At 39.7% G+C, this 27,768-nt stretch overlaps 1 protein-coding gene across 1 annotated transcript in view; it reads left to right on the plus strand.

The window, feature by feature from the left end:
* Positions 1 to 21,130, plus strand: part of XKR4 (XK related 4) — a 98,278-nt gene extending 77,148 nt beyond the window's left edge. Inside the window, exon 2 of the mRNA XM_069779352.1 lies at positions 5,410 to 21,130. Within this exon, the coding sequence (XP_069635453.1) occupies positions 5,410 to 6,356 (947 nt within the window). The 3' untranslated portion in view covers positions 6,357 to 21,130. The remainder of the gene's footprint in view (positions 1 to 5,409) is intronic.
* The last annotated feature ends 6,638 nt before the right edge of the window (positions 21,131 to 27,768 follow it).

Consider the following 27,768-nt stretch of genomic DNA (forward strand, 5'->3'; position numbering starts at 1 on the left):
AACTTCTTGTGCCCTGGCTGGGCAAGAGAAGCTGAAAAATCCTTGACTTTAGACTAAACACTACTGAGCAACAACTGAAAACACCCATGTTATCAACATTCTTCGCATACTGAACTCAAAACATAGCACTGCACCAGCTACTAGGAAGACAGTTAACTCTATCCCAGCTGAAACCAGGACAAGGCCTTAAGGGAGACTATGAATATTAGAGATCCTTGGCTTTGGTTCAGAGAAGCAGCTGGAAGCTTGGATGCATATAATGTCACTTCTCCAGCTGGGTAGGAAACTTATAAAAATAGGCTCCCGAAAAAAATGTTTCATAGTCCCAGATCCCAAGCAATGTCGTCATGCCCAGATGTCCTGCTGCATTTGGTATTCCTGCTTTTACATGAATTTACTCCTGGAAATGGTGAGATGAGTACAAGTTTAAAAAGGAGGATGAAGCAGAGAGAGAAGCCTTGGCAGGAGTTTGATTTCTGAAATCAGGTTGAATGTCAAGGCGCACTTTCTCTGATCAGTTCATTCATTTGTAGGGTTTCCAGCTGACCTGAGATGTTCTGTACTTATCCTATATATGATTTGTGGACTGTTCTGAATAGAAAAAAAGTGGTTTATGGACCTCAATATGCCTTTACTCTCCCAAGTACAAATCAGGAATAAGATAAAATTAGTGTGAGAATAAGACCCATATTTTTTTCAGTTACACCCCAGTCTAAAGATTATATTGTGGGAGTGGGAGAAAAATACAAACTAGTAAATCATATATGCTGCTTAGACATTGAATTGCTTTCCTCAAAGTTAAACAAATTGGGACAACCATAATGCAAAGGTAGAGGTGTCAGCAGGATACAATTAAGTTGTGAATTGTCAAGCAGAGATGTAATATGGAAAACCCTTATCTGTTGTGAACAATTCTATTTGGATTACTCACAAACGAAACATTTCAGTCAGATTTCTTACAAATACCATTGAGGAGAACTTCATTGACTCTCCTGTAGCTATTTGAGCTTGCTTCCCTGAAATAATATTACATTTGTGAATGTATCCATCTCTGTATAAATCTCTTTTCCCTCGTATATGTTTGCTTTCACCTGTGAAAGTCATTTTCATGGTTTTTTTATCTTGTCTTTAATAAGCTATAGCTTATTGCAGTGTATTATGCATTGTATTTAAAGTACCAATACAGATATGCCACGCTCTATAAAATGCAAGAGCATCTCTTATGTATGCAGAAATGAATCATTTCCAGGGAAAGAAGTTAAAATTATAATTCAATCAAGGCAATTCTGTTCTTTCTTTGTTTTCAGACAGGAAGTGCACTATCTTAAGGACATCTGAAACTCATCTGTGATTACAAAGTTGTTATTCCCTTATACAAATCATATAGCTAAGTAATGCAAACTATTCGCAGAATAAAAGAGGTTAAATTGTCTTTTTCACTCAAAACATATTCTAACTAGTTCCTGACAGAAAGTTGTCCTGATACAATGCATTATTGGCTAGTCTCACGATTGAGACTATTGTCGATGGGCTAAGCTACAAAGGCTGGAAGCGGGTAGATACACTCCCCACTAATTGCTATTCAGAGTTTTTCAAGTGTCCATTTTACAAACAAAGAAAAGCATCATTTGTTTGATGCAATATGTGAAGTGATCTTTTTCCTGTGCAAAGCATGTATTTCTTTCCTCTTCAGGACAGAACTTTAGAGACCAAGTCACATACTGTGGAAAAACTTTGAAGGTTCAGCTTTAGAAAAGGAAGAAACAGGAACTTGATTTCATTTTTCCCAAGGCCATTTTACAGAATACCTGCTTTCCTGGACTGTTAACAGTCTGTAATGGATAAGCATATAGTTTCTTGAATATATTTTCACTGAGAATGACTAGTTAATCTTAATTTCCAAGATCAAGACCCTAAATACAAGACTCTGATATACAAGACTGTCAAATACACCAGACAGCTGCTGCAGCGCCCAAAGAGAGTGCAGAGGCTGCAGCTGAGCAAGTGGGAAAGCTGGTTCTTGTTCTTCATGAACAGTGGCTCCACAGATCACAGTCCAATCTTCTCTGTTCATTTCTGAATGGCAAATAAGCCTTCCCAACTGCAGAAGTTAAACCACCCGCATTGTTACAAATTACTTGTTTTCCACTAGGTCTCTAGGACATCCTGTTTTCCTGGTGCCATGTTAGTGTCTTTAAAGTTTTGGCTTGATACTAACAGAAATTTATTTTAGTTCTTCTTTTGAAATAGGGATAGAGGTTTATACAAACACATACTCAGCAAATGCATCAATGTGTTCTAATTAATGAATTATCCATTCAGCGCTACAATAATTTGCTTTATCTCTAACCATTCCCAGTGAATTCTTTATATAGTGACATTTATTAGCAAACTGCCATTTGCATCACTTTTACATTACTGTTCTCATTATTAATTATACTTTTAATAATTCTTTAGTGCTTGGTCTAATCAATAAAGAAAAATGGATGGTGCTCATGAAGCGTTTAGCCTTATCTTAATTCTATATCCTTAATGCCATTGCCAATAGCACAAGAGTAGATACATACTACTTTAACTGGCAGTTCTTTCCTTTTGTACATTCCCTTGTCTCCTCTTCTCTCCTGTATGCCAGTATCCCTGAGCTTTTTCTGTAAAAGCAAAGGATGTTTCCCTATTAATGACTATTTAAATAACAGAATTACGTTGCTATTGTACTTGCTTCTTTCTTTCCCAGACAATGACTATGAATTAATTAGCATTAGAACATTGGAAATGCCTATGAATTTTAACATTTTATTTGGAACATTCTGTGTGCACTATTGAATGATTTTACACCTCCTAATGCAAAACCGATGATATCTCTACAACCCTCTGGGGGAGTGTGTGAGGTCGTTAAAGTTAGATTTGCAAAGAAAATACATGGATTTCTCTCACACATTATTCTTTCCTGTGCTGATAATGCTATTTTTGAGCGCCTGTTCAGAGTGGCTCATTTCTATTGAAACATTCTCTTATCCTTTACCTATCTATCTACCTTTCCAAACTTTTCATTTCATAAGGGAAATGAACTGTGGTTTTTCAATACTGCAAACATTCCTACAGGAAAATGAGAACTTACGTTTTCAGCTGTAGTGTTGACTCCAGAGATAATGGTCACTGAAAGGCAGCCCAGTGTGAAAAGCAAACATACATGTCAGAAATGAAAATAACAGTTTATACTACATCTCCTTCATGTCTTCATTGCTGATAGTTTATTCCCTCTGTGAAGGAGGATTCCAGAAGTAACACTGGTGTTTTGGCATCCAGGCATCTGTGTGTGAAGAAAAATGATGAAGTTTTATTAAAAATTCTCCCTGGAGTCCTAATTTTGTTCTATATTCCTGCTGATTGTTTTTTATTGGGTTTATTTTTAAAACAAAGGTTTTTTGGATTCATGGGAGCTAATAACATAATTAGCACCCTGCCAGTGACTGAAGGAGAAACACTGGCAAACACAATCCGAATCCCTCTGTACTGCTTACTGAGCAAAATCTTAGAGTGTTAAGCCGGGTGGATTGCTTAAATAGATTTTTTTCCTTCAGAATCAGGTGTTATTTCCATAACCTACATCTATCTGTTTTAAAATAAACTTCCTTTTCAAAAGTGAATAGCAACATGTATGTAGGCTTAAATTTACCACTTTGTATTAACAAAATTTGCGTAAAATTTATACTATTTAAGTAATATATTCTTGCTGGTTAAGTTCTAAAGAAAGCTATTGAACAGGGAAGAAACATACTGCCTATGCATCCAGAACCAAAGGTTGTTGAAATTATTAAACAGCTTTTAACAGCAGACAAAAGAAATGTTTTCTTCATCAGTTTGATTTACTTCAATAACTAGTTCAAAGTTAAGGATCTGCTTAGAATTAGAGTAACCTGAAGCATCATTATCTTTAAATGGTCTATGAATAAATTCTCAGTCTAGTATGCTAAGACTTATGAATTCATTCATTAACTGTATATAAAATTTGCTTTGGTAATAAACCAGTTTTAAGTATAAAAAGTTTGATGCATTTTTCCTCTGTATACAACATATTTATTGCAATTTTATTTAAATAATAAATACACTTGAAAGGCTGGGGTTTTGCATTTCAATTGAATTCCCATTTCCATCCAAAGCAGCTTGATACGAGTCGTAAGTAAATAAAAATTAATCTGCTAGTAAAGAAGAATTATTCATTTCTAACAGAATGCTATGTAAGTGTTAAGCATTTGAATAATTATGCTGAACTATATTGCTTCTTAAATGGGAATGTAGGTATTTTTCTGGTAGTATATGGAAGTAACAGATTAGTTTAAAAATTGGATTCAGTTGCAAAGCAAGGGTTTTTTTAGGTTTACCTACCGACAACAATCAAACTCACTTGAGGAAAAAAGAATAATACACCTTTAAAATAGGCATAGAAGGGTTTTTTAAAAAATTGCTTTATGTTTTTTTTGTATTTTCAAGTGAATAGGAATTATTTTCACAAAAATAATGTTTGAAAATCTCATGAGACTTAATTTTATATTGAATGCTTTTTTGTGAAAAATATGTGACAGGTTTTCCAGAAATAGTATAGTTCAGGGCCTTATAAATAGGCAGTTCTATGATACATGGGAGATAGAATGGCTATATGAACATTAAGTCATAACTCCCAACTCCCTACTTTAGGAGCATCTATACTCAGTATTTTAATTCAGTAGAAAATTCCAACATTTCTAAAATGTATTTGATTTCCAACTGGAAGAAAATAAAGGTTTAACATTTGCTACTTATTAAAATTCTGTTTAAAAGTAGTAGAAATATCAAAATGGGCAACAGTTTTCCCTCAGCAAGAGTAAGGCAGTTAGTTTAAATTCTGATGTAACAAGAGTTACATTCATTTATTTTAAAAATGTAGGTTTATGCTCACATTGTTATTGATTTGGTTTATATGTATATGATGCTGGCATTTTAATTAGAAAGACTTGGTTGCTTTATATTAGGCTTCTTTAATGAGTTATCAAAATCAGAAAATTCATATCCTTTCTTTAAAACAATAACCATGGCAGATCCTGCTAAATCACACAGCTGACAGAGACACCTATTCCCGACTTGCTCAAAGCTGTGAATTAATTAATTTGTTTCAAACATAAAATTGCTAGAGAAGCATTTCAGAGTGCAGCTTGATAGCCACTCTTGTTTGTGTGTATCCAGCATGGTAAGGGCAATGAAATCTCAGCAGCAGAGGTCCATTTCTCAGTGCTGGCTGAGCTAAAGGAGAAGGAAGAGGTTTTTATTATGTCAGTGGTGGAGAACGCGTTGAAAGCAGCAAGGATCTCTCCGGTTTCAACCAAGTGCTGATATACTAATTATGCCTTAACTGCATCTCCTGTTTCCTCCTAGGTCTTACTGCTGCAGCATCTCTCGTATCCCTGGCTTGGGCTTTGGCTTCCTACCAAAAGGCCCTCCGTGACTCCCGTGATGACAAGAAACCCATCAGTTACATGGCTGTTATAATCCAGTTTTGCTGGCATTTCTTCACAATTGCAGCAAGGGTCATTACTTTTGCTCTGTTTGCCTCGGTTTTCCAGCTGTACTTCGGGATCTTCATCGTGCTGCACTGGTGCATCATGACCTTCTGGATCGTCCACTGCGAGACAGAGTTTTGCATCACTAAATGGGAGGAGATAGTTTTCGACATGGTTGTTGGGATAATCTACATCTTCAGCTGGTTCAATGTCAAGGAAGGAAGGACACGCTGTAGGCTTTTCATTTACTATTTTGTGATCCTTTTAGAAAACACCGCCTTGAGTGCTCTCTGGTATCTGTACAAGGCCCCGCCAATCTCTGATGCATTTGCCATACCAGCACTGTGCGTAGTGTTCAGCAGCTTTTTAACAGGCATTGTTTTTATGCTAATGTACTATGCCTTCTTTCACCCCAACGGACCAAGGTTTGGGCAGTCACCAAGCTGTGCTTGTGAGGACCCTGCAGCTGCCTTCACCCTACCCCCAGAAGTGGCCACAAACACCCTACGGTCCATCTCCAACAACCGGAGCGTCACGAGCGAGCGGGATCAAAAATTCGCGGAGAGGGATGGGTGTGTGCCTGTGTTTCAGGTGAGACCCACCGCACCGTCCACACCTTCATCCCGGCCACCAAGGATTGAGGAGTCTGTCATTAAAATCGATCTGTTCAGGAACAGGTACCCAGCGTGGGAGAGACACGTGTTGGACAGAAGCCTGAGGAAGGCGATCTTAGCATTTGAATGTTCCCCTGCTCCTCCACGGCTACAGTATAAAGATGATGCCCTTATCCAGGAGCGCTTGGAATATGAAACCACATTATAAACAAAACAAAAACACAGCTTGAAGAAGCTCCGACATTACAGTCCAAATTAAAGGGTTGACAGTAGGGCTGTAGGAATAACTAAACTGCATACTACAAGTAGAGCAGCAAGCTGTAGTGTTCTTAGTCTGGCTATCATCATGATTATCATTTGATCCACTGTGTGCAGTCCGTCTGCAAGACACTGATACAGCAGCATCACCTGAAAGCCTCAAAAAAACCCAAACGCTGACCCACACGTACAGATCAGTTACTGCACATGGGGAAACTCACCCATGACTCTTGCTGCCATGAAACTCTGACTGCACAGTGCTCACAATCAAACCAATAGGAAGGCTCTGGTGAGGGCTTTCAACTTTAGCCAGTAGTGCATTTATTTTAGAAATGAATGGTTGATATTTACATAATCAATGGCAAAAACAAACAAACAAAACCTTTTCAAAAATAACAAAACCGTAGCACACAGTATTGCTGTTATGAAAACTCTTTTCTGGGGAAAAAAATAGGAGCATAGTAGTCTTCAGCACGCCCATAGATCAACCATTCAGCTTAGAATAGGTTTGCAAAATGGTTCTTCATTAAAAAGATACATCGTCATGTTTGTAAGGCTGTCAAGGGAAAATAAACTAAATTCTGATTAATTAGGTCATAAACATTAGTACTACCAGAACTGTTTGTTTTCTGTGGAATTTCAAAGTCTTTTTAAATGCAATTTAAGTTCTTTATGTTACTTTCAACAGAAATCCTATGCAGCTCACTTCTGGTTTTCAGGAGGAATAAGGAGCTCTAGCACGTAGTGATGTAAATTAAATGATAATCATGATTCAGTGTTCAATTTGCAAAAAAACCAATATATATATATATGTAAAAGAACAAGGAAGTATAGTTTTCGTATTCTAAACTTTAGGAGGACCCCATTCAGATATTTCAGAAGAAACTACAAGATGAACACACTGAAACTTCTCTGTTTCGGGACTGAGAATGCATGATTCAGTGTGTGAATGTATGCAGGGGTGACAAGAGACTGTGACATGCCATACCCTTCTAGTGCCAAACATTGTATAACTGCAAGGTTGATATTGCCTGAGGGACAGATAACGAGTGGCACGAGCCCTACCAGAACAAGAAGCAGGAAAGACCAATCAAGTTCTCAACGTGTAGAGACAGCTCTGATTTTTCCCACCCGAGGTGGAAGTGATGTCTTTTAAAGGCTTTCAGCCACCTCTTAGTAAGTATATTCACTGAAGTATAGTATAAGCAAGTTATGTGGAAGACCCTCTTCTGCTTGTTCAAGACTTGTGTCCAGATACGTCTAAAAATTACGCTGAATCTCTTGTAATAGAGTGCTTTTGCTGCAAGCTTTTGGGTTTTAAATACCTCCCTAAATCTAGTCAATGGTATCCTCCTTTATGTTAAAAGTATCCCCTGATGGTGCTTTCAGATGCATTAAAGGTGCAAGTCAAAATTTGATAGTATTTTTTTTAAAGCTGGTGCAGAGTGAAAAACTCATGAATTATTTCAATATTTTTGTAAAGTAAAAATATGGTATAAAAAGGTTACTTTTTATAAACCTCAAATCTTTTAATACATTTCATTCTCTTTATAGCTTAGATTTTAAGAATTGGTCCATGAACTTTATCAACTGGCTTCTGCAGGTTGATATAAACCTGGTTTTCACACATTATGGGTTTGTTTTGCAGTGTAATGCCATATGAAAGCCTACATGGGTACTTTTAGAATACTCTATAAACCGTGGATCCTGCTTCAAATGTAAGTGGCTTGTAAAGACACCAAGCAATTCCATAAGAAACAATTTGCTATAATTATTTCCATCCATTTTAGGAGAGCGAAGCAGAACTGAAGAGTTACTGTTGTAAATGGCATTGTCAGGATGGAGAAGACCTGATGATTGGTATTGTAATCTTCACTGTCAGGTATATCCAGTGTAGTCACTGCTGTATATGCTGCTGGGTAAATTTCAGTCTTTCCTATTATTAATATTTGTACTATGAAATGGCCAAGGTTACACGCCTGTGTTTATTTGTATGCATTCAATTAGCCATTTTTAATGTTGACTTTTTTTATTAGCAAAATGTTCAATACCTGTTGTTCTTTGCTGGGGCGAGTTCCTCAAAACAAAACATCTGTGAAAGTGCAGGAATCTGCAAGGCAGAGGGAACTTTACACAGATCCAAAACCACCCGTGCTTCAAGGGTTTCTTAGGTATTTTCAAATTAAGCAGTGGCCAGCTGCCTCTATAATCATTTTTTAAATAAAATAACTCTTTGATAGTCCAAACCTGAAGCTTTGTACAAAATGATCGCCCTTTCCTCCATGGAGATAATAGCTAATTATTCAGAGAAAAGTACTCATATTTTGTCAGAAAATATACCACTGCAGGAACTGCTAAAAAAGATTTTGGGAGCAAGTCCTTTGGCCCGTGAAATTCAGTAGAGCCTTCACTCCAGAATCAAACACTAGCTCGCACAAGGAAATTGCTGCTTTTCTTTACAAACAAGGCCAATGACAAGCTTTGTAATCCAAGATGTGAGGGTTTCTTTTGGAACCAGTTCGACGGATTTGCTGCTGCTTTAACAACTCAGAAATTTTAGCATGAGTGAGGCACGGTGGGCAGCGCTCTCGAGCTCTCACCTCCCTCCAGCACCTCCTAGGGAGAGGGCCAGCATCGCAGCTGGCAGGGAGGCTTGTCCTCTTCTGATCTCCCTCTCAACCTGTCTTGCTCTTCCTCGGAGCTGCGAGCCCTTTGGTGCGGGCCTGCAGAATTGAAGAAATGTTGCCTCGTACAGAATTTAAAGGGTTATGGTCTGGACCGGTGCTTGCATTGCAAGGTTTCTAAAGAAGGTTTGGGGTGAGTTTGTCTGATTTGCTCTTGTTTGGTTTTGGAAGGAAGGACACAGAGGCGTTATTTATCTGTGTGGTTTTTAATACCTAGCATTTACTTTCTTTACTCTCCCAGGATTTTTAATTTTTTTTTAATAATGTTTGTAAAAATGTTTATCTTAAGCAAACTACTGCAGGGTTTGAGTGCACAGCGCCATACGTGGCAGTACGTATACACACCTTGTCTTCAGAATTCAATCTGGCTGTTTGAGGAAGGGGGAGAAGTCATTTTACACCACGTCAAAATTTGCTCTCCAAAATCTTGCTCTGTTATGTTCGTAACATCAGTGATACCTGCACTGAGAACAGGGTGGCCACTGAAATCTTAACGCTCAGATGACTACACGGGCAGTTTCTTAATTTGCATTGCTGTGAATAGTCACATTAAAAGCTAGAAGTATTTTTTACAGAAATTGTCAAGATTAAACATAGTCCATGTTGAAATTCCATGATGGCCTTATGGACAGTTAATCAATATGCACTATTCTTTTTACCACAGACAGTTTTCAAATCAATAAAGTTCAATTAAGACAGCAATAGCAAAAAAAGAATTGCAAAAAAAAATTAACTTCTGCTTTTGAAATAATGAAAAAAACAGGTCCTTTAAATTTCATTCCAGAATACAGTAAAATAAAAAATTCATAATTATATTCTGGTAAAGAAAAGCAATCACATCTCTTTGTTAGAAGTAAGAATTATGTAAACATTCTTCTAATGAACCAAACAAATTTGCCAGCAGATTTAATGGTAACTTACCTGGTTAAAGACTTGGTCCTAAAATTTTGAGAGTTGTGGATTTGTACGCTACAGAAAAGACAATTTAACTAGTATTCACTAGTCCTCTAGATAGATAAAGGAGAGGTAATGCATACCCATGGTCATTCAGAAAACATATAAGAAAATGTGAGATAAACCTTTTGTCTTATTTTAAAAGAGAAGTTATTTGTTCTATAATAGGATAAATTTTTTTTAAAAAAATGAATTCTTTGAAAATACGTGCAATACTTTTTTCCTGCAGATTTAATAATGAAAAAATAATTTCCACTTCTGTTTATATCAATTTAAATATGCTTCTTGTGCTAGAACAATGTTTCTGTGCTTGGGTTATATGGGTTTGAGGTCATTTGCAGATCAACAAATTTTCTATTAATTAATTTCTATAACATTGGAGAAAATTTTCCTTCCAAAATTAAATGCTAGGCCTCAGCTGCCTGATTTTGTAAACTCTTAAGCAGAGGAGGTAAATTAAAATTTTATCTGAGCTGCAATTTTTAATATGTGGTGAATAGCTATTAAACCCAAATTTCTTTAAAACATATGATAGTCCAGCCAATATATCATTATCTCCCCAAAAAAGCAATTCATGAGTGGTACTAAAAGTACGAGTGCTGCTTTATTTGGAAAGGGACTCCTAATCACACACTATATTCATTTACTTTTTATTGGCGAGCAAATATTCACAACTAGCCTGTTGGGTTTTTTAGAACCCAAATTAAACAATTTTGAAGTGTTTGTGATTTGATCATACAATTCCTTAAGAGCCTTAAAAGTGGTGTTGTACTGAGCTTTGGTTGGCTCTGCCAGTGATTCAGCTCCCAAAGCCACTGCCCTTTCTCCTCTCTGTCCGTGAAGTCATGCAATCCGGAGTGACTAAGATGCCGTGATTTACTCTGCACCCCCTGCACTGCCTGCACAATGCCAAGGAAAAGCTTCAGCAGATTGCTGGGGTCCTACTGCTGCCTCTCTTGCTCCTGTGCATGGTGGGAAGCAGAGTAAATTGCATTTGTGCATCCATCTAAACAAGCTTATTTAGGTTGAGCCCCTACAAGAGGTGCATGATGAAAATAATCACAACACGTGTCTATGTATTTACAAGCCCAACACTGTAATTACTAATTCTGTAGTATAACAATGCCAAATGTGGGAAGAATTGTCTAAATACACAATAAGCCATTTAATTTTGCTAATTGTAGCAATTAGACTAGCTTGCATGAAGCCCATGCTCTCAGCAGAAAGCCAAATGGAGTAAGTGGCAAACAGCCATGTATATACCAGAGACATTATGTTACGAAATCTTCCCTTGATTGTTTCTAGAACTATGTCTTTTCTTTACAGCATTGAATCACTCCTCTTTATTCTGATAAAACAGATAAAATGCAAAATGACAACAGATTCTTTTAAACCTGGGAATTAAAAAAACCCACAACAGATTACTGCAGTTCACATACAGTGATTTTTGGAAACAAATTCTGTCGTCATTTGCACTTGGCTGCAGATTGCTGAGTGATCTGCTTCTGAGATGATTTCTCACATCTGGTATGAGCAGATTTCATTACAGGAGAGATGGAGATGACCTTGTAAAGCCTTGCTCACACAAGGTTAGGGGAACAGTGTCACTGATCTACAGACCATTTACAAAGCTTTTTTAACATGAGGGGGTCCCCTGGGACCATTTGTTTTACCGTAGTGACCTTACTGCGGGTCACTGCAGGTGTTTGGTGGGATTTCTTCACAGTTACACTGGTATGAATATGAGAAAGTAGGCTCCTGACCTTGAGTGAATAACTGCATGAATTCAGACCATAGTAGTGAAAGTCTTCATGTCCTAGCTCCTAACTGAAGTCAGCTGGAGACCTGCTTCGTACCAAAGAGCCTGAATGTCACTTGGCTCAACCAGAAATACATACTTTAACCTTAGTGCTAACTCAGCGTGAATCAAAACATTTCTTCTTCTTTCCTTTTTAGTTCAAACATTTAAGAATATACCTATTTTGACCAAGTTGCTGTTTTGTGGTCCTTTTAAGGAGACTTTGAGAAATGTCTCTGAAACCAGTCATTTCCAGTGATCCTTACAAAAGCCAATTGCTGACCAGCACATTCATTAAAAGGAACTTTTTCTGTACATGTATGTTTGGCTCCTGTACTTAATGTTTTGTTCTGAACGCTCAGTATTTAATTCTTATGCGCAGGATCTTATATACCCATTAGTAAGTCATGTGCCTACTCTGAATCCTGGAGCAAAGAGGACAGATATGCCAGATGCAGAGGAAAAAGTCCTCTTCTGCACATTTATGGGGTAATTTGCGTGAGCTAGAGAGGTAAGAGAGAAGCTTGTGTATAATCACAACAGAGTTACAGATACTGTATTCATTGATATTTACAAGAAACACTGAGATAAGCAGCCAACTAATAGAATGATCAAATCTAAACTTCTACATGCAAGACACTGTAAAATAAAAGCAGCCAAGAAACTTTCAAGTGTAACAAAGAATCTCGTTTCCAGGAATGGTTGGGATAAACTTAAAAATGTAACAGATTTGTCAATGTAACTAGATGCTACATTAATAGAAAGAAAGACATGACTGCTATGGATACAAGCATTTTCTGTATCTGTAGGTTTCAGCCTCTTATTTCAGATATCTTTGGAAGCAATTGCTTCTGGATCTTACTTCTGGGCATGCTGTAGCCCTAGGCATGCTAGCAGCTTTTCTACACAAGTTCTCTTCTGCTGTAGGAAAGTCCACATCCTTTTAACAAAGTGTTCAGTTTGGGGGGGTTTTGCACTGAACTAAACCTCACAAAAGCATTTCTAGTGTGAAATAGGTGTGTCCACTCAGCCACCTAGTGTGTAAAAGGTACTGCAAAACAGAATTTCACTGGTAGGGATTTCCCTGAGGTAGAAAAGCTGCTAGCTGAATGTCTAGAAGAGCCTTCAGAGACGTAAGATAGTGCTAAGGCAAGATGTAGGCTGTGTTTGGGTGCTACGAGTCCTCTCAGGGCAAGGCCTGGTCATGGTCCAGCACTGTCTCCCCCACCTCATGCACCAAAGAGCCCACAGAGAGGAAAATGACGTGCATGGGCTGGACGAAAGCCACGGCACACGGGGACCAGATATCTGGCATGTTGTGGCACACACTCAGAGGTCAGTGCAGGCACATCAGGGGCCTCAGGCTAATACTGTGATCCTCCAAACTGCACGAACCAGGAGCTCCTGAACTTTTTATGCTAGATGTTCAAGCACCTAAAATCTGGCTCCTGGACTTGGTCAGAAACATCTCAGCCTTCAAGGCAAAAAGTAGCTCAGCTCCTATCTCCCACCTAAGACTGCCAGGGTCCCCTGAGCAGGTATTCCTCTGCCCATCCTACCTGAAGGACTTGGGTCCTCTGGGGTGCTATCAGATGGAGCTTTGCACAGAAATACTCATGACTGCTTTTCCAGCAGTAGATTTGTGGTAAGCAGAGACCAAGGGGAGAGCCAGGCTCAGTTATCTCTTCAGCTAGCAATGATTCATATCTCTAGCTACCATCTCTCAGGGGAAGGCTATAGGGCTGCACGCTACTGAGGAGAAGGCCATGCTCCCTTCCTCTTCTTTTGAGGCTGTTCCTCCTCTTTGTGGAAAATGTAAAGGTTATCCTGTGCAATGTAGACATACTTCTATTATTCTGATGTATTTGGTCCCCTTAGTGTTGAGGACTCTGAAGCTGTTGCGCACGTCCAGTGCCATTGCCTGCTTCCAGCCAGAGTAATGTCTACAGTAAAAATTTGGGGCAGATGCAAAATCACTCTGCTCACCTTCCAACCTGACCAAAAGCTGTATGAACATGGTTAGCACTGTGACAAAGCCTGAATCTCTACACGCTGCCTTGAATCAGGTCTATTAATGCACTGTGTGCTACTCTGGCCACGTTCACCTGGTTTCTCGTTGGAGCTCAGGCAGACTTTGTGTGTGCACACCAGAGCTACACCATGTAGCTTATCCGAAGTTCCCTGAGCCCATGGTGCACTCCCTTTGCGATCCCAGTTCTTTTGCTGAACAAAGATCTGTTTGGGCTGAGCAAAGGGCAAACAGGCTCTATGCTGTCTAGTGAAGCATGTGGAGCAGACATGGTTTCTCTGGACAGTACTTTTGAAACACAGTTGTGTGCAAATTGCCCAGGTTATGGCAAATGGAAGAAGTTCAGTGCCCATAGTTTGGAGCATGCTATAAAGAGTACTCTTTATGAAAGTGCTTGTTTTTCTCATAACAAAAATAGTAGGATCATGTCTCATACTTGGGAGCAAATTTACGGTATCAAATGCATTTCTATATATATGTGTGTATATGTGTGTGTGTGTGTGTGTACACATGACAATGAGTCCTGAGATTCTATTAGGATTCAATCTTACAGTTAATTTAAATTCTAAGCCTAAAAGAAAAGCACCAGGAGCATCGTCATCAAGGGTAATCAAGTGATAACTGCAAAAAGGAAAGAACATTATTGGAAAACACATTCCAGCCATGATTGGAGACAGCTTTGCAATGTATTATGCCAGTATTGCAATGAAAAATTGTGGAGGAAATATGCCTAATGCTATATTTCATCATCTTAAATATTTTGATAAAAGAATAGAGTGGAAAGAAAAAAGATTTTTACAAAATAAATAAGGATTTATCACATTTAGTTAATCAAGGGGAAAAAACATACAGGCAAATGGCAAAGGGATCAATTAAACCTTTGTTTCATTTAATGTTGGTTGTATTTGTTTCACTATCAATTATCAATGTCCGTAGTTTAGGAAGGAAATAACCTGCAATAATTAGGATGTTTTACTTGAATTTTGACTGAAGAACACTAAAGAGTGTTTCCTATCCAACACATATGCAGTTGCCTGATACATGCTGTCAGAAGGAAAGATTTGCTAGTTCATGGATTATGTACTGAAAAAAAATTTCAAATGCATGTATTTGAAAACAGTACCCCGTCAATTTAAATGTACCGTGAAAACACAGTAGCTACTTCTGAAATTTTAATTACTGACGCTTTTTTCAGTATGTGTTCTGCATTGCTATCTGTGTATCCCAGATTGTTTCTTAGGCAATGTTTGATAAGAATTAATTTTAAATTTTATGAAGCTGAGGAAAAGATTACTAGCCAGTGAAGGCACTTGCTGCACTGAAGTTCGAGAATATGACACAAGTTCCTGACCTGAGTCACCATTCAGCATTAAGGATGGTGTTTGAAAAATACAGTCACTTTCCAACAGGATCTGATTTATGGACAGATAGATCTAAAACTGTCGCAGTGACTTGGTCAGACAATGGCAGTAGCTACGGAGGGAAAGTTCAAAAGTAGTCACTAATGACTCCCAACGTCGTTCCCTACATTTCCATTTTGGGACACACGTATCCTTCCTGTTGGCCAGCATTCACACATGCTGTGGTCGGTCCCAGTGCCGGCGCTGCGGGCATTCGCTCTTGCTGAAAGGGAAGACAAAGTAGGCAGCTCGCTTCCAGCCCCAGTTGCCCCTGGGTTATCGGGCTGGCCCGCAGGAGATACTTCACTGAGAACACTTCAGCCATCGGCAAGATTGCCACACCGATCTGGGCAGGATTTAGCCTTTAGACAGCACTGTATGGACAATGAAAAATCTTCCTTTGTCAGCAGAGAGGGCAGCTGCCACTATTTATAGTCACAAAGTGCCAGCATATTGTCATGTATTTGTGGCTGCTATCGATTCCTCCTTTTTTATTTTATTGAAACAGCTTGGAACTTGTCAAGCTTTGCTTAGGTTGATTTGCAGCTAATTAATTCAACAGACATTTTTAATCTTGCAAATTTGTGACTTGTAATACAGTAATCAAGCTCCCGTGAGCAAACATTAATCAGTTAAGGGGGAAAAAAAAGAAAGCTGTTGTTAGCTGTGTTCAGCGTGGTGCCCACACTGGAAAAAGAGATCTAGAAGAAATGCAACATTAGGAAATTCGTCCTAGCTAAGCTTTCATCATTCATCTTATGAATCATTCATCCATTTGATTTGTTTTGTACATGCAAGGAGTTGCATTTAAAAGAGCATTGCTGGGATTGAGACAGCGCTAGTTACTGTCAGTGGGGAACTGGCCAGATTTCCTTCTGCTCATCTATTTCCTTATCAACCAAAAAGTCATTCTACCCAGCAGCAATGCAATTTCATTTCTGAGATGACTGTGCTGGTTGTGGAACAGTTTATCCTGGAGAAAGTACTGTAACAAAACACATACTGCATTTAGCAACAGCACTAAGAACTGGGTGAATGAGTGGAGAAAATATTTTATTCATTGCTTTTAACATACAGGTGGATTTTAGCTACTTTGACATGAAGCAGAAGGGCAAAAAAAACCCCCCAAAAACGTTGCCTAAACCGAACCTGATCTTTCAATAAAGAAAGGTTTGTGATCAGCAAAGCATTTAAGTCCTTTCATAAGCAGGAAGGATGAAGGTTGGTACACTTGCAGTTTATAAAAATCAGTAGGAATGAGTGGGTGGTTTAATATTTAACCTAACTCTGGTGCTTGGAGGAACACAGTTACAGCAACACGGGACTCAGCAAGAGCTCACAGCTTGGCTGTACCCCCTCCTGGTACAGAGTTTTCAAGCAGGGTGCTGTCACAGCCTGCTCGGTCCGTCTGCCCAGGGTGCGTGTGTATGTACATCAATGAGTAATCTGTACCTACGTTCTATTGTGGAAGCGTCTCCACTGGTAACCTTACCAAGGAGGCCAGAGATCAAAAAGACGTGAAAGCAAAGAAATGATTCCTCTAGTCAGGATTGAGATGTTTGTGAAACACTGTGGAAAAGCTGCCCCTGCTGTTTCAGTGGATAAATGGAGGAGCAGAGTCTTTTAACAGCAAAAAACCCCAACCCAACAAAACTTAATGCCAAAATACTATTTATGGTGCAATTACTCTCTCCTCTAGGAAAGCTGTTGACTGAAAAATTCTAGGTACATTACAAACTAACTGGAACATACAGGGAGACAGTGAAAGATACTTCTTAGATATAATTTCATTGCTATTGACAGGAGTTGTTTATTAGCAATAAGATACAAACGTGTCTCAAACTAAGGCCTGGGAGACAAGGATTTTGTATGGCTGTTATGCCAGTGGTTGTTAAATTTAGAAATCCTAGATCATTATAATAGATTATAGGTCAAAGAAATTTTTTTTTAATTTTTTTCTTTACAGAGGATAAACCTCAGATGGCTTCCACAAAAAAAACATAAGGTTTAAAATAGGCTCAGAAGATGGGCTTTTCTGTATATGGAATATTATAGGCTTGCTGTTGTTTGAGTGCTTGTGCATTTTCTCATGCTCTCAGTTTCTCATGCAGTATGTCCATAAGCAAATAGTGGATTTGCAGGTGCATGTTCCTTTAGTGCTAATAGTCTTCACATCAACTTGTTCGTGCACAGCTGAGGAGCACATACATGGGGAGGTGTGCACTTGTAAAGGTGTAAAGCAGGAAAAAAATAGAGAAGACAGAGATCAGTAGATGATGGGGTAGAAGCCTTATTATAATTAGGGAACAGCTGTCTTTAGAGTAGGTGAGCCCTCATGGTATTTGTTCATGCTCAGGTATTCTGTCACTCAGCTCATCATGGAAATTACTGCTGAAGGACTTTCAACTATATCAGAAGTTACCATCAATCCTTGCTTGTTTAGAAACAGGAACGGTATGATCCTGATTTCAGCAGAAAGCACTGTGGAGGCATCCATAGCCTTATGCACGACCTGTAAGTGTAGCATGTCATGACAGGTCTGTTTTCTTCAAAGATTTGCTCAAACAAGTTTGCAAAATTTACTAGATACTGTTTTGATATTTTTCCTTGCTTCAGTTTTCCTCTTGTGCTTATGAGTCTCATATGCAAACCCCACCAATGAGAGAAGACAACGCTCAGGTTATCTAACAGACTCTTTTCTCACATCATAGTACAAAACTCAAAAATTCCTTTGCGTAACACCTGGCTATTGAGATAACCTCTGTAGTTAGAGAAGGAAAAGCAAGTTAAAGATGAAAATACTGAAGTCATTTTATCAAGTGCAAAGCAGGAACATTTTTAAAGATGGCTGTCATATTTTGCGGCTCAACTGATCTTACTTCATCATTCTAAAGCCTTGGTATATGCCCATAGCAACCTAGAAGTAAATATCTTTTGTTTCTGAGATCATTTCTGACTCATAGAACAGCCACTAACTGCGGATCATGTTGGACTAGCAAGCAAAGATCTGCCATCCCATTGCAGTTCTTCTTTAACAGGACTGCAGTTCCTTTAAATCAATTCCCATTTATTCTCAAGGGCAAAAACTGTCCCCTGAATAATTTGTTCTACTTGATGGGACAGATATTTTGCTGCCTATTCTTTGAGTTGTGTATTATTAGCAAGCTAATGTTTATTCTAACCAATGAGCATCACTGTATTTTCCTGCAGCTGCCATTCTGTGTATAAGGCTGTCTTAACAATGGAAGCTGGCTCTATTTGTCTTCCCATGCTTGCTTACCTGCCTCTTTAATCAAATGCTAACTTAACAATTGTTATTTCTCATGCTGCAGAGCCATACAAAACCCAGTTTGACTTCTGGATTTGATCTGTGGCATTAGCAAATGGGAGAGTCATCTCCTCACTCTAAGCCGAGTGCATTGGAAATGGTACCCACTGGGACGCAATAAACATGGTTCCTTACCATGCTGATTTTATAGTAATTTTCCAGAGTACAGCTGTGGTTTAAAACTTTATGCAGCTCTCTGTAATCTTCTTGTATTAAAAAAAAAAAACAAACACACCAAACAAACCAAAAACAACCAACCAACTTTAATTGTTCTTCCTCAGTATACATTGTTCTCTTGAAATTTGCGATGTGCCAGGAGCATGCCAGTTAATTCACATTGGACGCTTCAAATGGATTCCTACCAAAACTATTAATAAACCCAGCAGTAATTAAAAAGAGCATATTCTCCAGTCATTACGGCAAAATGTATACTCAGACAAGGCTAACTAATTTGTGCGTGCTTCCACCCTTCATCTCTTAAGATACAGAACTCAAAAGTTTGTTTGCAGATTGACTGGTGAATGTGATTTGTTTTGGGGAAATGTGTGCAAAAGTGTTTCTAGGCTATTAGTAAAACAGGTGAGCCTTCCAAAGCAATTTCATGTGAGGCAAATGATCCTAAAAGACAGACTTGGTAACAGTTGTGCTTACAAAACCTTCTTGAATGATCTACAGCTAAGCAAAAAAAAAAAACAAACCAAAAGACACTCTTAAAGGACTGATAGAGAAATTCTGCCTGGTGAACATGTCAATAAGTCATACTTACACCAGCATTCTGGACAGGAGTGTTTATTATACTGGGATTTGCTTTGATTACAGGCAGTTTATAATCATAAAGGGCTTCCCTGAAGGTCCACTGTAGCAAATGGATTACTTTCTTTTGACTTTAATAGAGTCCAATAAGTCCCAGGAGTAAGCACGTGGGCATTTTGCTTTTACATTTCACAATGCCTCTCTAAGTAAAATTTATTTTTGAGGAGTCTCTTTAATAACTATTTTACAGCTCACTTGAACTTCACTATCAAGTGAAACTGTCAGTCATTGTGCAGCCAATACTGATTAGGCTAAGTCAATGAAAATGTCTGAGGAAGGAATATCAGGCTTTGTATTAAAAAACAGTCCACTGGAAATAATACTAAAGCATTTCTAGGTCTTCCAATTCTGTTAGTCACTGGATGAGGCCAAGATACCTGGCTGGATTCCAGGATAAATTAAAATAGGTGTTTAAATTTTCAGATGGCTTATTAATATTAATTGTATTTTAATATTTTCTATGAGAAAGTATCCATTAAGCTATACATTTCAATTTCAAGAAAAATCCATTTATATATATATATATAAAGCCTAAGTCACTGAGCTCCAGGGCAGCAGGGGAAAAACTGGACAAGTTGGGGAAGTGAAATTGTTTCCTAAGCTCAGGCAAGAGTCCTCCTGCTTTCCCCACCAGCCTGCCACCCCAGCCCTCCACAGTACTCACGTGTCATTCTCTGCCACTGGAACCCCTGGAAATGGATCTAGGATTTGGATCCTGACAAACCTCATCTCAGTCTTTAGTGCTGGGTCACACAGGAAGGGGATGGAGGCACCTCGATGGCTCAAGGGTAGGATCAGGCAGATGCAGGTACACCCTCTTTTCTTCCAGTTTCTCCAATGGCTACCACTGACACAGCTGAACTGGTGATGGGGAGAGGGACTGCTTCTTCTTGGGGCAGATGTTGTCTGTGAGTACTGAGACTTGGCAATATTATTGATAGCACATTTCCTCTGTGAAACAGAAAGGTGGCAGGTAAAAGTTATGATGCAATGAAGAGGATGCCAAATACCCACAGTGCCAAAACACTGAAACATCAAGCTGGATGCCTAGGCTGTAGAGGTTGGGGCTACGAACACAATTAGCTGGTGCAATGCAGTCCTCAAAGATGCAGTTTGTGGTTTTCTGTCCTTTGCAAACTGATATGCATAGGGAAAAACAAAGGTTTGCCTTTACTGTTGTTTCACATGAAGAAAAAGATTTTTACATCTGTTTCAAAGGTGTGCCTTTTAGCATCTTTGTGTTTTATGAAATAAGGCCTGAAAAAATACTTCTCTCCCCGTCAAAATCAGTATATCTTTTTCTCCTTACGTTTACATAAAACTATAAAGCCTTGACTTCTCTGAGGAACTAAGATTCTCACAGCCCCATTCCCTCCCCCCGTCAAAAAATCTGAGCAACTGAGCAGGAACTCCTGACAAATATTTTGGGGAAAGCTACAATAACACGCCACACCAAGAAATCTCACACTCCAGTTTTCTAGTTTTCCACTGAGTTCTGTGGCAAGAGCAGGAAAAATTAAAGGCCACGATGTGCAGGATGTGCGAGTGTAATTGGCAATTACCAGTGGCTCTGCCACCATGGTACATAGGTTCAGCACACTGTGAACATCAGTGACTCCTCCTTTTGGGCTGCCAGAGATGAAGTTGGTCAAAATCACAGATCACTTTTGAAAATCAGAATCAAAATACAGGGAGCTTAGAAAGGTAAAATTAAGAGGGGGGGGAGAGAAAAGGAGTTTCAGGATTTCCTTGTTTAACAGAAAACAAAAATGAAAGAAGTCATGAATACTTTTTTCTCTTTCATAAGTTATATGTAAACCATATGCACATACTTCAGAAGTACAAACCCTATGTTTTCACAGGCCAACCAAAAAAAAAATCAACACCAAAACTATTTCAGTTTGTGATGCTCCCCGCTGTGATTTCTTCAAGCCAGGTGCACAGTGCAGAATTCATGATACCAAATTGCGCGTACCTGTGTTGTGACCATCAGCAGTGGGATCTAACAGTAGGGCTAAGAAGAGCCAGCACATTGCACATTCAGTAACGGGATGTATTGGGCTGTTGCCGCTGAAGATAGGAGCACACCTCCAAATTTGTCTGTCTCCCAGAAGTAGGCTTTTTTTGTGAAATTCATTCCCAGAGCCTGAAGTCTTTTCTTGCACCTGCACGCTCAAGTTGTGTATTTTGGTGGAGAAAACCGCCTGCTCCTCTTGCTAGGCAGGAATGGAAGGGACAGCTGGGGCTGCCTCTGTGCCAGGGCTGTCAGCTGGGATCGTGATGCGAGCCCAAATCCCTGCTCATCCCGAGTGGACTCAAGCCAACGCTTTCTTGGAGACTGTCCTGTCTGCAAGTGGGGGAACACCGTCCCTCTCTCCAGCTGAGAATAAGTCACCCTGAGGGCTGAAATGCAATAGCGCTGGGCACGGACCTAAGAGGAGCTGTGGCTCTGTGGTCCAAGGTGGAGGTTGATCCTCTCTTTGGGGACTGCTGCCTGGGCTGCATGTGTACGCACAGCTCTGCGGGAACATCGCGTGGGGGATCCCCACCACACGGGCACATCCTGCGTGGCTCCAGACGTGCGGGTACACCCCAGGCAGGCTCCCAGGACACCTCTCCAATCAGTCCCTGGGAAACATAGGCATGGGACCCCTGGCCCTGTGACTCTCAGGTGGCCTCGGTGGAGGATGGGTGTGTAGAAGTTCACCCAAGCTGAGATGGGGGTGCCTCCAGGCACACGTGGTGGCACATCTTCAGGCACTCGCAGTGTATTTCTGCCTTCCAGGAGCTGCAGTCCCAGAAGTAGACCAGATCTCATGTGATGCCTGATAAAAAGTAAATGACTTCCTAATACTATAAAAAGCCTGTAAAAGAATGCACATGCAAATAGACTCAAATACTTGAAATTCAAATTCCAATAGTATACTCTGTGTTCATTCCTATGTTATTAATACTCAAATAATTTTCTTTTTCTTTTTTTTTCAGAAATCATAAAGTTTCTTGCTTTAAGTTGTTGCATGATATAAAATTAATTCCAAATGAGTGGATTTTTACTGTATATGTCCTGGGTTTAGTTCTTCAGTTATTTTTCATAAATACATTTTACATCTAACTACCTCAGCTGCCTTTTGTTTTGTTTTGGTGCATATGAAGTCATGCACTTTCTATATTTGGGGATTTGGGGGGAGGAGTTCTTTCCATTTTGAATAACCAGGTTCAAAGCCATGTTGATCAATTTATAGAGGAGATCAATTTAACAAGACATAATTATTGACAGTTGCAGAACATACATTTTATTTTTAGGTTCTGTTGGGGTATAGTTTAACAAAAAACACCATAAGCTGCTTATTAATTTGCCTTAAAAAATGTGTGCTCTTTCCTATTCAAGTTGTATTATTTAACTCTTCTCTTGTACACAATTTACATGACAAAGACTAACGTAACAGTTGGCAGATAAACAGCAAATTGAACAGAATGGACCAATAGTTTCTCAGTTCTCTGTTGTAAACTGTTGCATTATACACTGATTGTGCTAAAATAATTGTTACTGTGCTTATACTCCTTAGTCACCGTTGCGGAAATAAAGTGATGGAAGATCACATTCATGTTTATGGAACAGTGTAGATATCCCCCCAGTACAAGCACAGTGACTTGAGGTGAATGATAATCATTGCAGAACTTGTGCTTTGACTTGTAAACATTGTAAAAATGTATTTGGTATTTTATTTGAAATGAAGAATCAAAATAGTTATTAAAAAAAAAAAAGAAATCCTCCTGTAAATATATATATTCTGAATCCATGTATACAAACATTCCTTTAGAGTTCAGATTGTGAAGAGTGTCTTTATTGGCTAGAGACCGCTGCCTCCCATGGCAGAGGTTACATGTGCTATAGTAAAGAACACAGTGTGTGAAGTATTTGATGTACTGCAGTACCATAGTTCTTTTGGTCTGTTAAGTAAGTTGCAATTTGTGATGAAATGAAGTTGAAAGTAGTGCTTCATACTAACAAATTTCCTTGGTTACAACTTGATTTTTCTTGTAAAACTTAAAAGGAAAACTTGAAAATTTTATATATTTGGATTTTGTAGATTTTTTTTATTTTATTGCAACACAAGGTACCAAAATCATTAAATAAAGTACACTGTGGTCATTTTACCATGGGTCTAGAGTCTTTTTTAAAACTCTCTTATCCTGGTGGATCAGCAAAAGGATGCTAACTTTTGAGCTTCTGAAATTGTTACCAAACAAGACAAAAGTTGGCCCAGGTTGGACCACAGTTTGGGACAGACAGTCTCCAGAGATCCTTTCCACCATTAATTATTCTATGACTCTAGGCAGTATTATCCCAGGAGCTCCCATCGCTGAGCACAAGAGTGATCCAAGTGGCTCCCAGGCTACCTCTGGGACTGGGACAAGACTTGACCTGGGACTTGGACAACCTTACAGGTGTTATCCCAGCAGGGACCCCCAGGAAACCACCAGATACCCCAGCAGGCACCTCACAGAGAGCAGCAGAACAAGTTGCTCTGGCCACTCTGGCTGAGGCCCTGAATGCTGTTCTTGAAGGGAGACCTCCAAAAAAGCTGCCCTTGCCCAGGGAGCAGGCCAGCAGGTCCTCCCTGCTCCTTGGCCCCTCAGAGACAAAGTCCTTCTGACACAGGGCCACAGTCCCCAGCTGCCTCCCCGGCTGCTTCACGGTACCAAGTTGGGGAGAAACAAGAGGAGCCTGACCCTGCCACCAGAAAGGGGCATTTCAGGGCTCTGCTCTCAGGGCTGTCGTGGGAGTGCAGAAACCCGGGACCTCTCCATCACCTGAGAAGGACCCCGCTTACAGGAGACAGAAGAAGGTGCTTTGTTGCTTTTATTCCCCCTGCAGGCTCCTGAAAGCATCACCATTCAGTGATCCCCATTGAGTAGTGGGGGAGGGAGAGCTGAGCCTCACCCCAATCTTGTCCTGAGCCCAAGAATTGGGAAAACCTCCAGGGAAGGTGCAGCTGCTTCCTTGATCTTACTGTGTCCAAACCCCTTCTGGTTGAGGAGGGTTTTAGTTTCTTCTACTTCTGCCTCCGGGGCAAGTGCTTTAATCGTTAAACTATTACACAAGTCGTTGCTGTCTTTGGCAGCACGTCCAATGGCCTTAAGGGTCCTTTTGGACTTCGTTGCCACATTTGTGTGTTCAGTGTCACCCTAAGCAGCCCCAAACCCAAAGTTTGTGGAATGAAGGCCGGTGCCCATATCTCTCAGGCTTTCTGTCCCATAGCCATGCTCCCTCTCCTTCTTAGATGCTGCTTCTTGGCCTCCCTCAGGTCACCAAGAAAGGGAGACAAGGGGAAAACAACCCACCAAACAACTAAATAATTAGCATGAGTTCAAAGAGAGGAAAGAATATATACATATATATCTCGGGTAAGTGAATTTGACTGCAAGTAGGGATGATATGTGACTGATAGATTCTTCAAAGTTTTGTTTTCCACGTGTTTCTTGTTGTTTGGCTAAGGTTATGAAAGGAGTAGCTTGTTATTGCAGCTTGGCAAAGTGTAATGGAGGGAGCAGCAGCCCAGCAACACCACTGGTTGCTTGGGCACTACTGACCGCTTGGGTAGCCTTTCCAGAGCCAGGAGTCTCCACCTAAAGATCTTGTCCTTGCATTTAGGTGTCTCTGAAAGGAGCTGAAGGTCTCTAACATGGCTTCCGACTCCTCTCCCTGAACGTGGGGCTGCATGGGACACATTAACTGGGTGAGCAGCTGCCACTGTGTGAGACTAGTTGGCTTGGGGTAGAAGCGATTTACTTTGCATGGTTTTAGGCAAATTATTAACCTCTGGGGCAATAGCTTTCTTCAGGGGGCTTTTAATGAAAACCTGCTGCATGAAAGAAGCAAAGTAGTTTCTTTTTAGGCTGAACAAAGGTAGTAGACAGTTTAATTAGATTCTTAACAACGGAATGAGAAAATTTTTGCAAGTTGCTTGAAAAGTGCTGAGTCAGAGTACTTCTTGTCTTTCCTGCCTTAAAAGAAGACAGAAATACCCATAGTGCCAGTAAAAAAATATGCTGAAAAACTAAATACAGGAACTGGGTAATAAAAGCCCCAAGTGTCTTGGCAAAATTATTCAAGGAGTGTTTTTCTCCTACTTAGCTTGGGAGCTAGTAAGAGGCTTGACTTAATACAGCTAATAATGCACCTAGAGACCTGTGTGCATGGGAAGGAGCAGTGTCTTCCTACCACAGGAAGAGGAAACTTGGAAAGGGAGATTAGAGGCAAGAAATTATTCTTTTTCTCCTGAATGTTGCATAGGTATAAAATGCATTTGTTCAGTGACTTCAGAAATGAAGCTGGAAAGTAGGAAACTAAGTACTGATATTGTGTAGTATTTTTGCTGTGGGAGCATTTCAGACCCATGGTCAAGCACAGAACCACAGGTGAATTTGATGTGAAGATGGGTTGGAAACCCACTCTCTGGCTTGTTTTTGGGCTGAGTGAACTCTAAAGTACACTACACTCTAAAGTATGTTGTCCACACAATAATGCATATTTTAACTACGTTACATTAGTGTTATTCTCATGTGCTCCTCTGTGCTTCTTTTCACTGGGCAAGGGGAAGAGAGCTCAATTTGCTGACAAAAGTGTAGCTCCAGAGGATGTAGAGCCAGACTGATGGGAGGGGTGGCTTTAGTTGCGGTTGCTGTCACCTAGCACACTGGGCCATGCATATCATAGGCTTCACATCTGTTCTTAAGTGGTAGGTTTTTACAAGATGGAGAGATTTCTTATTCACAGGAGGCTACGCAAAAAAAACCTGAGGACAAAGGGATGCTCATACTTACCGTGTCTTCCAGTAACCAAGCTGTTTATTTTTAATTGGGCTCTTGTTAACTGCTGTGAGCATAAACTGTACTGCCATGATCACACCCAAGATACATGTGGTATTTCCCACTGCTATGTGACTGCTACGTGTGTTCATAGGACTTACATTATTAACCAAGTAGATCAGTTTATGGAAGGCAAGATCACTGATAATGTCCCAAAACATGGAAGGATAAGCTTAAGTACATTACCATTATAAATATTGGAATTGAGCTAATGGATTATTGCTGATATTGTGGGCAGCTGCAGTTCATCTCCAAACTATCTCATAGTTTTAAGCAAGATAATCTTATAATAACTTTAAATTTCCTGTGCCTGTAAAGACTATAGCAGTCCAAATCTGAAATTTGATCAATTCATTAAACTCCAAAGGTCATTTAGATACTGACCTAACTTCATTTTTAACATCCGTGACTAGCGGGGCTTTGGCAGCAGTCACCGTTAGTAGTTCCTCTATATCTTCATTAGCATTGGCCCTACTTTATTCCATCTGTTAGCTTCATGCACTCTTCTGCTGTGCCAATGGATCCACCATTAGAGTGAAACAAATGTAGTTTCTCTTCCCCAGGCCGGTGTGAGACATGATGTACCATGACCAGCCTCAACTTCGCCACACTCTGCAAACCAGCTATTTCACAACCTGTAGTTACATGAGAGTGAGAGGGAACACCTGGAGGCTCCTTCAGGCTAAGCAAGCAGCATTACGCAACTCAGCCCTTCCATGTTGCACATTTGTCCCTACTGATCTTTTTTCTCATCTGATGATTTTGTAACTCTTCCAAGATTCTCCCTTTAAGGCATTTTCTTTTTGTGTCTGTTTGTTCATTTATTTTAAATGCCCGTTTGTCTCTGATATTTGTTTTTGCATTTTCCTTTGGGGATTTGCTTTTGCTTTGGGCTGCGCTTGCCATCTGTGATGTTTGAGGCTACATTTCAAATGCTGTCACTTTTTCTTGCCGATTTTGATTCCAGACGGCCGTGTTGGTGCAGCAGTGGGAGAGGATCTGTGTGGTTACTTTGCAGGTGTGTGGCTTTTTGTCAGAGGTCTGATGTCCTGAGGAATGTCCTAACAATGTCCTGAAAAGAGCAGGAAAATTAACCCATCCTTCAACTTCTCTGACTCATCAGTGTTTTGTTAGGTACCCTGTGCCATCTTCTGCCTACAGTTTGACCCCAGGATCTGTTGTGCTATATGTATATGTGCCCATATTTTAAAATCTAAAAAGAAATAAAAATAAAAGATAAGGAGGCCCTGCCTTAGTAGGGCCATAATATCCCAAAGCACTCACCATTTCCAAGGAATGCAAATAATTGCCATGTGCTTAAACTCTGCTATAGAATAAAGTGTATAGTGTGCCTTAATGATTTCGCTTAATGAACATCTCCAGATATCATACCCTTGTGAGCAGCATACACAGTATTCTGTATTTGTAAAAGAAAATTGAGGTTGAAGCTTAAATTCCATGTTACGCTATAAAGGCAGAAATG

Source organism: Haliaeetus albicilla, chromosome 3 (genome assembly GCF_947461875.1).
Source record: "Haliaeetus albicilla chromosome 3, bHalAlb1.1, whole genome shotgun sequence".
Taxonomy (NCBI): domain Eukaryota; kingdom Metazoa; phylum Chordata; class Aves; order Accipitriformes; family Accipitridae; genus Haliaeetus; species Haliaeetus albicilla.